At 44.3% G+C, this 13,650-nt stretch overlaps 3 protein-coding genes across 3 annotated transcripts in view; 1 reads left to right on the top strand and 2 right to left on the bottom strand.

The window, feature by feature from the left end:
- LOC141121670 (uncharacterized) overlaps nucleotides 1-13,650 on the top strand; it is a 271,996-nt gene that overhangs the window by 16,002 nt on the left and 242,344 nt on the right. The gene's annotated exons all lie outside the window — the stretch shown is intronic.
- LOC141121642 (uncharacterized) overlaps nucleotides 1-13,650 on the bottom strand; it is a 226,262-nt gene that overhangs the window by 138,867 nt on the left and 73,745 nt on the right. The gene's annotated exons all lie outside the window — the stretch shown is intronic.
- Nucleotides 663-11,022, bottom strand: LOC141121675 (uncharacterized). The gene is made up of 7 exons (XM_073611365.1): nucleotides 10,914-11,022; nucleotides 9,063-9,184; nucleotides 8,853-8,976; nucleotides 8,639-8,736; nucleotides 8,343-8,549; nucleotides 8,086-8,227; nucleotides 663-2,041 (listed from the first exon to the last, which is right to left on the bottom strand). Exons 3-7 carry the CDS (start codon nucleotides 8,935-8,937, stop codon nucleotides 963-965), a joined length of 1,611 nt encoding a protein of 536 aa, XP_073467466.1. The 5' UTR covers nucleotides 8,938-8,976; nucleotides 9,063-9,184; nucleotides 10,914-11,022; the 3' UTR covers nucleotides 663-962.

The following is a 13,650-nucleotide window of genomic DNA, read 5'->3' as shown; positions in this document are numbered from 1 at the left end:
AGGCGCCCGCGATGTCAGCACCCGAAACCGATCTGTCCCTCGGCTCTCGGGTGGAGGCGCCGCCATCTTCGGTAAGGGAATCAGAAAGTGAAGCCTTATGGCTTCACAGACTGGTTTCCTACTGCGCATGTGCGAGTCCCGCTGCGCAATCTCACTGGTCCCTGCTGTCTTCTGGGACCTGTGTGTCTCCCAGAAGACAGCGGGGGAACGGAGGAGGGGCCGAACATGGCGTAGATCACCACGGATACTGAGGCGATCTATGCCCGGAAGTGGGAGCAAATACCTTGATTATACAGGTATCTGCTCCCCCCCGAAAGGTGCCAAATGTGACCCCGGAGGGGGGAGGAATCCGAAAAGCGGAAGTTCATTTTTGGGTGGAACTCTGCTTTAACACAGTGATTTCCTATGATCTTCAGCTCCATCTAGTGAACACAATTGGGTATTTTTCCTGAAATACCTCAATCAGTAAAAATGTCACAATACAGCATTATGGCCACTAGATGGAGCCAAGGAAATAATTTTATAAAAATAAAATAAATATAACCAAAACTGGTCATAGCTGGGTGAATGCTGGTCACATTCATTCAACTATTTTGTTTTTTTTTCATAAACTTCTATGTGTTTGTGAAAGCTTACAACACAAATGAAAACGAAACTACCAATGAAAGGCAATGACTCCATTTTTATTTTTCTACTACTATCAATGGCCAACACAGTACAACACTTCATCCACGTCTTTGGTGATCTCTGATCTCCTTATGAACTGTTTATTACATGAAGATCAGCCATGGAGTATATCTGAGGTGTATATCAGGGTGTGCTTCTTCCCCACATGAGAGCTGTGATGTCCAGCAACATTCATATAGAAGATATTTTCCGCACTCAAGGCACTAATACACCTCGAGGGTTGTGTGTGATCCCTGATGTAGAGGAAGACAGGACTTCAGTGAGGAACAATTCCCTCACTCAGGACAGGAAAGTGGCTTCTCCCCCATGTGGGACATCTGATGTTTGTAAAGACTGGACTTCTGTGAAAAACTTTTCCCGCACTCAGGACAGGAATACGGCTTCTCCCCCGTGTGAGATCTCTGATGTCTGTAAAGACCGGACGTATTTGAAAAACATTTCCCACACTCAGGACAGGAATACGGCTTCTCCCCTGTGTGAGATCTCTGATGTATGTAAAGATGGGACTTCCGTGAAAAACATTTCCCACACTCAGGACAGGAATATGGCATCTCCTCAATGTGCAATCTCTGATGTTTGTAAAGATCTGACTTCTGTGAAAAACATTTCCCGCACTCAGAACAGAAATGCAGCTTCTCTGCTGTGTGAGATCTCTGATGTTTGTAAAGACTGGACATCTGTGAAAAACATTTCCCGCACATACGACAGGAATACGGCTTCTCTCCTGTGTGAGACGTCTGATGAGCGACAAGTTCTGTTTTCCTTACAAAACATTTACCACACACAGAACAGGAATATGGCTTTTCCCCCGTGTGGAACCTCTGATGTATTTGAAGATTGGACTTTTGTGAAAAATATTTTCCACACTCAAGACAGGAGTACGGTTTTTCCCCTGTGTGCAATCTCTGATGCTTGACAAGATCTGCTTTTGTTACAAAACATTTCCCACATGCAGGACAGGAAAGGGGCTTCTCCCCTGTGTGATATCTCTGATGTCTGTAAAGATTGGACTTCTGTGAAAAACATTTCCCACACTCAGGACAGGAATATGGCTTCTCTCCTGTGTGAGATCTTTTATGCTCAATAAAATTGGATCTAAAACGAAAACACTTCCCGCACTCAGTACAGGAAAACCTCTTATCTGTTGGAAGGACAGCACCGTCCCTCACAGTCTGAGGTTCCCCAGGATAAGAGGAATACGATGGTCCATCTACACTGTGTGGTGCCGGATGGACATTTGAGGTAGCCGGATTTTCTCCTGGACTATACTGTGTGATGTCCTCATCTTCTACTTTACAGTCTGGAGACAAAGTGAGACAATTCTCTGAGGTTTTTCTCATCTCCCGTCCATCTACTAAAATAGAAATAAATTAAGTTATTACTAGACATGAGCAGATTAGTTTCCCTAAATCAGGACTTGCTGAGCCCCACCAGAGGTCAGAGAGTGAGGATGAGGGGGACACCCTCCCTTTAAGTTAATACGACAATTAAGTAGCTGTATTTGAAAACATCTTTGGTATCAGTCCCAATTAGATTAAACAAAATCCACATGGGAAAGAGTGGGGAAAGGGGAGGGACTTTGTAATATTCACAAAAATGGTGAGCTCAAATGCCAATAAAAAGTCAAATGTTTATTGAAATAATTACTAAAATTACCCCAAGACATACACTCTGGGGGGAAATTGAGAAAACATCATAATAGCATAGAAATACCACATATCATGGAACAGCAAATAGTGGTGAACTTTAAAGCAGGAGGTGATGATCCTGATTACACAAGTCCAGAGCCCCAACGCGTTGCGATTTATTAAGTCTTCCTCAGTAGGAAAAGTAGTTGTTAGCATATCATAAGTCTCTAAAATACATACAGAGGTAAGTATACACAGATAAGGTGCAATAATCAATCTGCCACCTGTAAAATACCATACGTATTCTTCTACATATTTTTGGTAAAAAAAACCTGCAAAAAGCATATATTGATTGGTTTGCGCAAAAGTTATAGCGTCTACAAAATAGGGGATAGATTTATGGCATTTTCATTATTAATATTTTTTTTTACTAGTAATGGCGGCGATCAGTGATTTTTAGCGGGATTGCGACATTGCGGCGGACAGATCGGACACTTTTGACACTTTTTTGGGACCATTGACATTTATGCAGCGATCAGAGCTAAAAAAATAGCCACTGATTACTGTGTGAACGTCACTGGCAGGGAAGGGGTTAACACTAGGGGGGTGATCAAGGGGTTAAATGTGTTCCCTGGGAAGCGTTTATAACTGTGGGGGGAGGGGACTGGCTGGCAGTAGACAGAGATCGCTGTTCCTGATCACCGGGAACAGCAGATCTCTCTCTTCTTCTCTGTCAGAATGGGGATCCGTTTGTTTACATTGACAGATCCCCGTTCTGGCTCTCGGAGAAGCAATCGTGGCCGCCAACCACACGCATCGGCTTCAGGGTCACGCGGCGGGCACACGCCCCCTATACCCCTTAAAGTGGTTGTAAACCTATAAAAAAAAAAAACTGCAAGACAAAGGCATAATGAGCTAGTATGCATCGCATACTAGCTCATTATGAAACACTTACCTTAGATAGAAGCTGGGGCAGTGGTCCCTGTACACTGCTGTGACCGGCGACATATCTCTCCGAAGTTATTTTTGGGTTCGCGGGCTCCAGTGCTGTGATTGGCCGGAGCCACGATGACATCACTCAAGCTTATGTATCCAGCGGGTTTCTTTTTGAAGTAGAATTTCATTCCAGTCACCTCCCCTGGGGTCCAGTGGGTGTAAATCGAGAGCCCAGAAGAGGAGGGGTGGAACATTTTAAATATGTGAGTTGATCACGTCTCCCTATGGCTGAATATTTATCCCCTAAATTCACTGCTTTCACATGCTCTTTGATTCTCCGCCAAAATTCTCTTTTAGTTTTTCTATATAGAAAGCCCCACAGGGCAGTCTAGTATGTAGACTACATCCTGGGTATGGCAGGTGACATGTTGTTTGGGTTTTTGGCCATTAGGAAGAGTGTGTGATCTAGACGACCTGATGAAGTTACACCATTGGCACGATCCACATGCCTGGGTTCCTCGAGGGTGAGTTGGCATGACAGATGAAGATCTGAACATGCTAGAAACCAGTCTATTCCTGATAGAGGGTGCCCTCCTTTAAGTAACCAGGGGGGATGATCTGGACAATTCTAGAGACGGCTTGTAATAGATGCCAGTATTAAGAGATTTGTTCACGTTGGGAATTGTACATATTGGTAATTCTTAAAGGTTGACCTAAGTTGTCATTGAATTGAGTTTGGGTATTAAATAATAATTGGGTACAAGATTTGATAAATGCACTATTGTATGTATTGAGAATCATGTTTTCATCCGCAACCATTGTTACATTCTATCCCATAATCCCAATACCTGAGACTACGACGTAATTGTAGTGATTACACCAAATTCAAAGTTGCAGCCAATGATCTAAAGAATCGCCCTTCTTGAGAGAGGGTACTCCAAGTCTTGCCTGTGTAAGGCATACAATAGGGCATTTATCCAATTTCATACCCAATTATTATTTAAAAACCAAACTCAATCCAATGACAACTTAGGTCAACCTTTAAGAATTATCACTTCGTAAAATTCCCAACAAGAACTTGTAAAAAAAAAAACAAATCTCCAAATACTGGCATCTATTACAAGCCCACTCTAGAATTGCCCAGATCATCCCCCCTTTCCCCCTGTTTACTTACAGGAGGGCACCCTCTATCAGGGATAGACTGGTTTCTAGCAGGTTCAGATCTTCATCTGTCATGCCAACTCTCCCTCAAGGAACCCAGGCATGTGGATCGTGCCAATGTTGTAACTTCATCAGGTTGTCTAGATCACACACTCTTCCTAATGGCCAAAAACTCAAACCCAAACATCAAGTCACCCACCATACCCTGGGGGTAGTCTATAACCTAGACTGCCCCATGGGGCTTTCTATATAGGAAAGACTAATAGAGAATTTTGGCAGAGAATCAAAGAGCATGTGAAAGCGGCCAATTTAGAGGATATATATTCAGTCAAGCCTCCAGGGCTCAATGAGATAATAAGTTACAGATTCAACATCTCATGTGAATTGCACAAGCCCAATGTTGCTCAATATTGAGTATTAGGGCTTAGCAAACCCCACCACCACCACCTTTTGGAGTTGTTTCCCATTCGATGTCCATAACTTGTGAACATCTTTTTTTCCCTCTGCTTGTTTGTCTATTTCTTTCCTTTTTCTTTTTTCCTTATTTGTTTTCCACACATTTATTATTATTTTATACTGTTTTCAGAATGTACAGAATTATTGTATATGTAAACGTTGGAGGCCCCACAGAAGTAAGGGTGTACATATAATTGTCATCTCTGCCATGGCTGGCGTAACTTTTTGATTGTTTGATTTCTTATTTGTTTACCATCATTGCCAGCATTTCTGTGTTTCCTTCACCCGGCACATGTAGCCCCCTCTGTGTCAACCGGGGGGGGGGGGGGGCATTTTTGGATTGTGGACATGTCCACTCTTGTTGGCTCATCTCCCCTTCCTTGACAGGTTGTTAGAAATCCTCTGCTTTCCTGTCTGTCTCACGTGTCGGCGCCATCTCCTCTCACTTGCGCCGCCCTTGACCAACATGGCAGCCACGGCGTTTCTGGATGTGACTTTGCCTCGTGCGCATTTGTGCGTCACTCTGAGTTGACGGCGGGGGATATTGAAGACAGCTGTCTCCAATCAACCCAGCAGCCATGAGTTTGCCCTCAGCTGTGAACTCTGATTTTGGTGCTCGCCTCTCCCTTTCTGATAGGCCCGATATAGACTCATGATGGGGCCAATCTCCCACATATACTGTGAAGTTGGCAGCGTTTCTTTCACTTCTGTGAGGCCACTGAGATGACCTGGGGGACTTTTTGCTCCAATGATCTGTAGTTTGTCTTGACAGATCTAGTTTGGTAAGATCAGGTTTCAAACACTGTTTTCTACACCTAGACACGTTTTTTTTCTAAAATACTTTTGACTTTTTGAGGTCCCTCCTTTCGTCTCTTATAGATCGTTTGGGGGTGCCCATAGACCTGTCCCCCCGCTGCTGCAGAGGGACAAGCTCTTTACTCTGAGGTTTGGAGTTGTGTCTGTTATAGACTCGGCTACATAAAAGCAGCCTTCAGGTATTTACCCTTCAGGTTTGTTGATGGATACAAATGAACTATATATTTCTTTTTTATCCATATTTAGACATATATTTATTTTTTCCCCCTTCATACATGCTTACTACCTTTTTTGTTAGGTATACACCAAGTCCTTGGGGTTGATCTGTTTATATCCCTTGTGTTTGGGACACAGTGCTTCTGGTGCATGGCATCCTTATCTTCTCTATGGACCTCCAGAATAATTTTAGATGTTTGTATTATTTTGATCATATAAGTGGAATCATTTTCCATCAATGTGTGACATGTCAGATTGATTATTCCACCTTATCTGTGTATACTTAGCTCTGTATGTATTTTAGAGATTCTTCTGATATGCTAACAACTACCATCCCCCTGAGGAAGACTAATAAGTTGAAACGCGTCGGTGCTCTGGACCTATGCAATCAGGATCATCACCTCTTGCTTTATAGTTCACCACTATTTACTGTTCCATGATATGTGGTATTTTAATGCTATTATTTTGTTTTCTCAATTTTCCCCCAGAGTATTTGTCTTGGGGTCATTTTAATAATTATTTCAATAAATATTTGACTTTTTATTGGAATTTGAGGGCAACATTTTTGTGGGTATCACAAAGTCCCTCCCATTTCCTCACTCTTTCCCTTTTGACTCCTCCCTCATTATCACTTTCTGTTTAAGGTTCCAAAGTTTGAGGATGTTATCACATTATTATCAACATGTAAAAGTCTGTGCTCCAATCAAATCATCAGATATAAAATGTCCAGCTGGTAGGAAATGGGTGTAACAAAAGAGAATACATATTATGTTTATATATAGCAGTGGGTAGACAGTAGAGAGCAGAAGTCAGGACAATATAATGGACACTATATTGTATCAGCTACATCAGATAAGACTACGTAGTATCAGAATGCTGCAATGTACTACATAGAGTATATAGTGCAGGGGTTAGGACTGTGTAATGTACAATATAAATTATATAGTGTAAGGGTCAGGACTCCAATAATATTGGTATTCAGTAATCAGTGGAAGCTTAAATGTTTACATGAGACAAGTTGCAGAGATCCCACACCACTGCCTCCTATCTCCTGAGACTGCACTCAGTGACTTGGGTCTGAGACTGTACAGACATATCCCTCCACCCGGCACAGACAGCAGATAACAGAGCAAGTAATCCTGGGAGAATTGTTCTGTCAGATATCTTGTTAGACCTGGGCATGGGGAAGAAGACCTAAGACACATACCCCAGGTTCCCAGGTAGAGCAACACTTATGAAGAAGATCAACATTTTGCTGCCAGCTGAACCCCAGAATCTTCATAAATCCAGTTTACATACATACATTTTGTCTTACATGCTGATATGTCCAAGTGTTTACTGTGGACCAATCAGTGAGAAGCATGGGTGGAGGAATGTACTAATGTTAAAGTTTTACTAAACCCAGGAGCCTGCATTCACTATATCTGGTCTCCCACAGTACACAGAACATGGAAATGCAATTATTTTAGTAAATATAGACTGCTAAAAACCTTTTCTCATCAGCAGTACATAGTCATTTTGGGACTTCTATGAGTGTTTGGCCGAGCACTGGTTAGAGCTTCTAGGAGGAATTTCCTATGTGGCTGCATGACCCCTGACCCTCTGTCTGGACAGTGCTGATTGGCCCTGTGCCGATCACATGCACCCTCACATGCACCTGCTGAGACCACCATCCAGTACTGTGCAGCATTACAACAGGCCTCCTCTGACCACCACCGGCATCCAGGGCACTGTGCACTACTGTGCAGCATTATAGGCCTCCTCAGACTGTCCAGAGTGGCTAAATCTGTAATCTGGTCAGTTTGTTCAATCCTTAATATCATAAATAATAACATGATATTAGATCTTTTTACTCCTGGTCTATATAATGAGCTTGGAAATTCTAGAAAAATGCTTAAAGTGTAAGTGACCACTGACCCTCTGTCTGGACAGTGCTGATTGGCCCTGTGCCGCTCACATGCACCCTCCCAAAAAAAAAAAAAAAAATCTTTAGCAATAAACACCAAACTGAGCATGTGCAAAGTGCCGTCAAGGGTTTGTGCTATCAGGAGATGGATTGGGGACTGTGGAAGAAGGGGAGGATCAGAGGAGGCAGGATCAAACAGCCTTTTTACACAATGTGGAGGATTACCCCCTTAGGTAGGGTAGGTTAGGTTGTGGGTTTAGTAACACTTTAATGACCAACCTGTGCTGATCTCTGTAAGAGTGTCCTCCTCTATAACTACCCTCGTTATTCCATCCTCCTCCATAGACTGCTGATCATCCCTCACATACGTTTCTTCTTCTTCTGCTTTCACCTTAAATTTTATATCTGTCAGATCTTCACCCTGATCCAAAATGAGATGAGATGAGAGAAAATATTATCTGTAAACTATAAGGTCACATACAAAATCCACACATCATCTCTACGAGTCCATGTTCTAGATGCTCCATCCCACCAACCTTGTAACAGTGAGGGATGGTGTGACCTTCCTGTGTGGAATCCTGGGAATACAGAGGATGGGGACATCTCTCTGGTGGGTTCCTGGTATTAGGTGGCTCCATCATATCCTTGTGTCCTTCTGAAAACTCCTCCATCACTCCATACTCCTCATCCTCCTCTTTATACTCTTCTTTAACAACAATATTATAATCCCTGAGGTTTACACTCTGAATATAGAATAAAAATGACATCAATTATAACAATGCAGATAATGTACAGATCCTAATAAAACTATCAGTGATTGTTCCTCATCTACCTGATGATGGTGAGGGATGGTGTGATCTTCCTGTGTGGAATCCCAGGAATAGAGAGGACGGGGACATCTCTCTGGTGGGTTTCCATTACTGGATCCATCTGTAGGAAACACACACACTGACTGAATACATTGTTTCTATGTGTTTATCAGATGATGGGGGATCTAGGTGGACCCTCCGTACTGCTCTCTCCTTTACAATAAAGTCTCCTCTTACCCGGTGATGTGAGGGGCGGCTGATTGTCCATCATGACATCCTTGTAGAGATCCTTGTGTCCTTCTAAATACTCCCACTCCTCCATGGAGAAATAGACAGTGACATCCTGACACCTTATAGGAACCTGACACACACAATGATACAGTCACCATCCAGACACATCCCTTGTCTGTTACTGGATAATGTCCCAGAATTCCCAGCACCGCTCACCTCTCCTCCATGATCTCTCTGGTGACTTCTAGAATCTTCTTCCTATTCCTCTATTATATTAGGGAGAGAGGTGGAGGCAATGTGATGGCCATATGATCACCAGACTTCATAAGAGGAAAACTCTAAAAATGAGCACAAATAGTAAATGTAAATTGAATTCCCTCAGGGGTGTGGCTTAGCGGCACGGTGGATGGCTTCCTGAGCTCGGAGCTCCGCTCAGTCCCCAGCTCCTAGCAGCTTCACAGCGACATTCTATGCATTAGGATAAAAAAAATCTTTTGTGTGTAGCAGCCCCCCAGCACCCCCTAATTACTTACCTGAGCTTCATCTCTCTCCAGCGATGTCTACAAATGTCTAAGCCGTCCGGGGCACTCCTCTTGATTGGCTGAGACACAGCAGCTGTGTTTGTTAGTTGTTACTATTGTTACCGGGCCAGTTTTGCACCGCATTGGCCTGAACTGCTCTCACACACCCCAGGAACGTAAACTTAAAAAAAAAAAAAAAAAAAAAAACTGTAAGACAAAGGCATAATGAGCTAGTATGCATTGCACTAGCTCATTATGAAATACTTACCTTAGAACGAAGCCCTCTCGGCGGCGCCCGCACACCAGTGAGACGGTTGACATATTCCCCGGTGTTTCTTCCGGGTTCGCGGGCTCCGCGCGCACGGGAGCCACTGGTCACTGCACAGAGCCCTGAAGAAACGGCATGGGCGTCCTTTTCCTTCAGAGCGCATGCATCAACGACGTAATCGCTGCAGTGTACAGTAAATATCTCCTAAACGGTGCAAATTTAGGAGATATTTACAGTACTTATAGGTAAACCTTACTATAGGCTTACCTATACTTACAAACAAACAAGGGGAGTTTACTTATTTATTTATTATTTTATTTCAGCTACTTCTATAGCGCTGTCAATTTACGCAGCGCTTTACATATACATTGTACATTCACATCAGTCCCTACCCTCAAGGAGCTTACAATCTAAGGTCCCTAATTCACATTCATATATACTAGGGACAATTTAGATAGGATCCAATTAACCTACCAGTATGTCTTTGAAGTGTGGGAGGAAACCGGAGTACCCGGAGGAAACCCACGCAGGCACAGGGAGAACATGCAAACTCCAGGCAGGTAGTGTCGTGGTTGGGATTCGAACCAGCGACCCTTCTTACTGCTAGGTGAATGTGCTATCCACTACACCACTGTGTCCTATTTAAGGTGACCATAGATACAGTATCTCACAAAAGTGAGTACACCCCTCACATTTTTGTAACTATTATATTATATCTTTTCATGTGACAACACTGAAGAAATGACACTTTGCTACAATGTAAAGTAGTGAGTGTACAGCTTGTATAACAATGTAAATTTGCTGTCCCCTCAAAATAACTCAACACACAGCCATTAATGTCTAAACCGCTGGCAACAAAAGTGAGTTGTCACATGAAAAGATATAATAAAATATTTACAAAAATGTGAGGGGTGTACTAACTTTTGTGAGATACTGTACATCGAGAATTCAGCTGATTCAGCAGAGATCGGTCAAATTTCTATCCATGCATGGCCATTCTGGGATCAAAGCCACTCGATCTGTGGCTGTAGTCAATAGCTTCATCACTGATCTGTGTATTTTAAGAGTGGAGGAGTCCCCCCCATTGTCAGAATACACTAGTGCAGCGGGGAGAATGGATTCCCCTTTCCACCTCCGTTTGGATGGGGGAATCACTTCAGTTTTTTTTCCCTCAGCCCGCTGGCTGAACGATAAAACTGAACCATGTATGGCCAGCTTTGGAAGCAAAATATATTATTCATCAACTGATCCCCCTGAAGGGGTTAACCTATGTATTACCTTCTCAGCCGCCAGATTCAGCAATGTCTTCTCTGTACTTCCTATCACATGGGACTTCCTGCCTGTACCTGACATCACTTCCTGTCATACCTGACATCACTTCCTGTCTGTATTCCATAGAGACTACTTGTCTGGGTAGAAGTGAGATTACCACCTTGTGGAGCTCAGAGGAACTGCAGCTCTGAGAAACGTCTCATAGGGGCTTATTTACTAAAGCTAGAGTGGGCAAAATTAGTCACAATTCTGCAGAGAAGCCAATCAGCTTCCAGGTTTTATTGCCAAAGCTTAATTGAACAAGCTGATGTTTAAAGCTGATTGGTTTCTCTGCAGAATTAAGACTAATTTTGCCATCTCTAGCTTTAGTAAATAAACCCCATAGTGTGAACTAGGGATGAGCTATAAGTTCGACTCGAACATTGGCTGTTCGATCGATCGACGAAGATCGAACATTATGGGCCATTCCCGCCAAATTCGATTGGCGCATCACAGCCCATAATGCACTGCGTCATCGCAGTGCATTGCTGGCTGATGATTGGCCAATCACAGCGCCGTCAGCAAAGAGAGCCCTAATTGGCCAAAGGCAGGGTGCCTTTGGCCAATTATAGTTTAGGGGATTAAGTACACGCCCCACACTATATAATGCCGCCTGCATGTCGGCCCTCTGTAGTGTGTTCCAGCGTTGAGAGAGAGATAGAGAGAGAGAGTGTCATTTAATTTCATTTAGATAGATAGATTGAGCAGGCAGGCGATTCAGTTAGCTAGATTGACACACACTGTATACAGCTTAGCTAGATCTCACTGCAGAGTGTTCCTGGTGTACTGTTTCTAATATACTACAGGCAGGCGGTTTATTCAGTTATCTGCGGTATATTCAGTATACGGTATCCAGTTTAGCTAGACCTTACTGCAGATCCTTCCTGTTGTTCTGTTCCTAATATACTACAGGCAGTTGATTCTGATGGCTGCAGTATATTTAGTACTGTATCCTGTGCAGCTAGATCTCACTGCAGATCGTTCCTGTTCTCTTCCTAATATACTACAGGCAGGCAGTTGATTCAGTTAGCTGCAGCATATTTAGTACTGTATCCTGTGCAGCTAGATCTCACTGCAGACCGTTCCTGTTGTTCTCTTCCTAATATACTACAGGCAGGCAGTTGATTCAGTTAGCTGCAGTATATTCAGTATATATATATACATCCCAGCTTTGTGCAGCTACATCCCACTGCAGGCCATTCCTGGTGTACCTATTCAAATACATTACAAATACATCAAATACAGTATGTCTGGAAGGCCAACAAGGAGAGGCAGACGCTCACAGGCCACTAAAAGAGGGCAAGCAGGCTCTGTGTCTACAGCCAACAGTGCTGGTTGTGGACACGTGTGGACGGTGCATCCTCAGCACGTGGCCATGGGGCACGCTTGTCCTTTTTTTCGGCAGCTGGCCGTGTTGATCCACAACATGCAGAAGAGTTGGTAGAGTGGATGACCAAGCCATCCTCATCCTCCTCATCTTCTGTCACCCAGGCTCAGAGTACTTTGGCTGCCAATGCAGCTGCCAAAGCGGCCTATTCCATCGGTCCAGGTCATCAGTTACTCCTTCCTTAGCCCCACCATTATGCACGGAGTAGTCCCCCAAACTGTTCGACCACAGTGTTGGGTACATGCTGCAGGAGGATGCGCAGCGTTTTGAAGGCTCTGATGATGGTACTCAGCTTGAGGAAGGCAGTAATGTGAGCCCAGAGAGAGGGGGTGCCCAAGAAGGACAACAAACTGGCAGTCATGTTCCCCCAGCTGCAGCATACTGCCAGGTTTGCTCCAGTGATGAAGAGGAAGGGGATGATGAGATCACTGACTCTACGTGGGTGCCTGATAGGAGAGAGGAGGAGGAGGCACATCTCCAAAGAGGCAGGATGCCCTCCAGTGGCCAGCTTAAGGGCAGCCAACCAACTGCACCAAATTGCAGAGCTCGGCATGTGCAGGGCGTTACTGACTCCACACGTTTTGCCAAAAGTTCTTCGGGGGGCCTTTTTTGAGACGTGTGCAGCAGATCGCACCGTTGCTGTTTGGCAGCCGCTTGGGCACCACATGCTTGACCAGACATATGTCGAACTCCCATGCAGTCCGTTGGCAAGCATACTTAAAAGACCCACACCAAAGAACAAGGCGGACATCTCCTTGCTCCACACCAGCTGGGATCTCCAACCCCACTATACCTTCAGTTCTCTCAGAAACCTGCACTGAGAGGAATGAAGGTGTAGAATTAGGTGTGCCAAGAACTTGCGGGCAATCTGCTATCGCTTTACCAGCGTCCGATTGTAGCAGGCAAATTTCCCTACCCCAGTTGCTAAACTGGCTAAAGAAATTCGGTCCCAGCCATCCACATGCCCAGTGGCTGAATGCTAGCTTGGCTAAATTGCTAGAACTCCAACTGCTGCCTTTTCAGCTGGTAGACTCTGCCCCCTTTCGTGAATTTGTGGAATGTGTGGTACCTCAGTGGCAGGTTCCCAAACGCCACTTTTTTTCACGGAAGGTGATTTCGGCTCTCTACCGGCATGTGGAAGGCAATGTCTTGGCCTCGCTGGACAGGGCGGTCAGCGGTAAGGTGCATATTACCGCTAACTCATGGTCCAGCAGGCATGGACAGGGGCGTTGCCCATGTTTCACGGCGCCTGGGTGACTCTGCTGGCAGCTGGGAAGGATGCAGGCCAGGGTGCAGTATTGTTGGAGCTTGTCCCGA

The sequence above is a fragment of the Aquarana catesbeiana genome, unplaced genomic scaffold (assembly GCF_042186555.1).
Source record: "Aquarana catesbeiana isolate 2022-GZ unplaced genomic scaffold, ASM4218655v1 unanchor228, whole genome shotgun sequence".
Classification (NCBI taxonomy): Eukaryota; Metazoa; Chordata; class Amphibia; order Anura; family Ranidae; genus Aquarana; species Aquarana catesbeiana.
Note: the sequence above shows the minus strand (reverse complement) of the source record. Positions and strands in the feature narration are given on the sequence as shown.